General features: G+C 34.3%; 1 protein-coding gene across 1 annotated transcript; it reads left to right on the forward strand.

The window, feature by feature from the left end:
- Positions 1-2,507: 2,507 nt before the first annotated feature.
- LOC110903181 lies at positions 2,508-2,964 on the forward strand. Its single transcript, XM_022149311.2, has 2 exons — positions 2,508-2,559; positions 2,674-2,964. Exons 1-2 carry the CDS (start codon positions 2,515-2,517, stop codon positions 2,932-2,934), a joined length of 306 nt encoding a protein of 101 aa, XP_022005003.1. The 5' UTR covers positions 2,508-2,514; the 3' UTR covers positions 2,935-2,964.
- The last annotated feature ends 204 nt before the right edge of the window (positions 2,965-3,168 follow it).

Raw genomic sequence — 3,168 nt, forward strand, 5'->3', positions numbered from 1 at the left:
AAAACAAAGTGTATATCGAAAAAAACGGGGTTTGGCTCAGATTATCCGATAATCAAGAGGCTGCAAAAGTGGGGTTGCAGGTTCAAAAACCTACCCTCCGCCGTCCTTGCCGCGCCATCGTCATCAAAATCTACGTTTTTTTTTCATCATCGCCACCAGTCGATCGTATCAAAACCCACAGATTCAAAGATCACAAATCAAAACCCCCCAACATATCAAAACCCACTTCAACCACTATTTTTTACAAACCCACCAAAATCATCAAAACCCACCAAACTTCAAGCAGAAAAAAAACCCCAACTTTTTGAATCAAAGAACCCCAATCAAAACAGAAACAAATCGAACCTTTGGGCAAATCATCAAGAATCACAAAAAGACCAAAAATTCATGAACACCAATCATCAGTATCACAGAATTACAAAGACCCAAATTCCAGAATCACTAAGAACCAAATCAAAAACCACAAATTCAAGGCTTGAAATTCTTACCACTTCTACCCCCACCTCTACCACCACCACCACCACCGCATAGGGTTCCGCCACCAACCCCAACGCCACCACAACCAAACACCAGTCGCAAGGGTGGCGGCGGAGAGGAAAGGGGGGCCAAAGATACCCCCGGAAAGCTGCCGGAGATGCCACCGTCGTCAATCCTCATCGGCACCCTTCACCACCGTCGCCAGAGAAACGTGGGGAGCCGGAGAAAATCGATTGTTTGGTGTGGTGTTTAAGGGTAGCCGGAGAACCGAGGTGGGGCCGTCGCAACGAGGGGGCACCATCACAGGTGATCAGGTGGGTGTCGGTGACCCACCACCACCGTTGAGGATCGGGCATAGCGGCGGAGGTAAAGGCGGTGGTTCGATGCTCGTGGTGGAGGAGGAGGTGTGGTTGATTTTCTTCTCCAACATTGAGATTCTTCATCATCAGATGAAGATGAGAGTTTATTTGAGGAGAGATGAAGAATTTGCAGAGAAATATGAGAGATAATTTCAATTTTGAGAGAGAGAAATGAGAAAGAAGGGATTAAAATAGAGAGAGAGGAGAGAGATATGATCTAATCACAATAAATGAAGAAAGAGATGGTAGGATTTGACATTTAGGGTAAATGACCAATATACCCTTTTTGTTGGCTGAATATGATTGGTGGAGAGTGGTTCTCGCGGTTCTTACAACTGGGGGTGGTTCCTATTTTAGCGGCTCCCTATATATATATATATATATATATATATATATATATATATATATATATAGGGTAGGGATAGTGTACAAAGTGTCTAAAGTGTAAGAAGTGTAAAAATTGTTTTAAACCATTAGATCTTTGATCTAATGGTTGAGATCAATAGGGACCAAATTATAAATTGTGTTTTAATTATTTGGACTGATTTGAAAATTGTAGGGGTAATAGTGTCTTTGTATATGTTTCAAATTAGGTAACCTCTGTTAAATTCTAGTGATTCACTCCTAAATTCTAGCGATTCAATTTTAAACTTATTCTAAAATCCAGACATTCTAAAAATCCAGAAATATGTAACTGCTACAAGAAATATATACCACTATACATCCATCATATAACACTATATAACAACATATAACACCGTATAACACTATGTAACACCATATAACACTATGTAACACTATATTACAATACATAACAATATATAACACTATACATTTATCATAGACATGCTATCAGAAAAATATAACACTATAACACTATATAACTCTAAATAACATTATATAACACCATATAATACCATATAATACTATACATCTATCATATAACACTATGTAACACCAAAAAAACACTATATAACACCATATAACACTATGTAATACTATATAATACTATATAAAAATATATAACACTATACAGTTCTGAATGGTGTTGAAGTGTTATATATAATGTTGTAGTGTTATGTAGAGTTATAAAAGGGTTAGATGGTGTTATATGCTATTCGTAGTGTTTTATAGAGATTTGTAGTGTTATATAAAAACCTTCATTCTGCATCCATCACTATATAACGGTCTATAAATTTTTATTCTACGATCTTCAGAATTAATAATTGATGAACGAGATGACACAAATTCGTAGATTAATTCTTAATTAGTATTCCTATAATTAAGGGTGGCGGTTATGAAAGGTTATCAATTAATTAAATCAATAAGAAAATTACTTGTTTATCATTTTGAATTAATTTAGATTGAGGACACATGTCATCTCCACAATATTTCTCACACTTCTCACACTTTTGAATTAATGTACAGGATCTTCAACATATATATATATATATATATATATATATATATATATAGGTTCCTTCTAGAAATAACTTGATTTAATAAACATTAATAGTATAAATAAGTCAAACAAACATTTATTGTTAAAAGCATCATGTCACCTGATTCATTGAATATATTCATTTGGGACACATGTCAATAGGTTCCACAAATATTTTCTTTATAAATACCCTTAAACCAATTCATCTAACCAAAGTTTTCAATAACAAAAAAAGACATGAGCTCTCTCAGAGTTTTGGTGTTTCTCTTTACAATTCTTTTGGTAAGAATTCAAGCTTATATCAGTGTCTATGTTTGTGTTGAAATGCATACCATAGTCAACAATATTGAAATGATTTAAATTATTTTTTGTTTTTCTTTTCTTATCGATGATTAGATTTCAAGTCTTTATGATGCACGAAAAGACCCAACAGAATACTGGATAAATGTAATGAAAGACGAGCCTATACCGAAGACGATTCAAGATGCTCTAAGTCAAGATTCAACAAAATCAATTAACGAAGTTGATAAGGAAGATCAATATGTTAGAGGATGGAGAGGACCTGATCTCAAGATGTTTACAAGAGACTTTGATACAAAAGCTAATCGCTTGAGTTACCTTGTGCCTATAGTAACGGTTACTCAACCACCATTGTAAAACTATCTATAGCAAATTAACTTTAAGTTATGTTCCCGTGCGTGAATTAAAGCATAAATTTAAGTATTTGGCTAGTATATACTTTTGAATATGCATTCTATAGTTAAGTAAACCATAAAATTTAACACACGAACAGATACACACATAGATATGAGTGGTTAAAGGATTAGGGATAGAAAAGTAAAGCCTTTAAAGAAAATAGCAAAACAATAAAGTGATAAAACTACATGGGGT

Source organism: Helianthus annuus, chromosome 4, assembly GCF_002127325.2.
Source record: "Helianthus annuus cultivar XRQ/B chromosome 4, HanXRQr2.0-SUNRISE, whole genome shotgun sequence".
NCBI classification, from domain to species: Eukaryota; Viridiplantae; Streptophyta; class Magnoliopsida; order Asterales; family Asteraceae; genus Helianthus; species Helianthus annuus.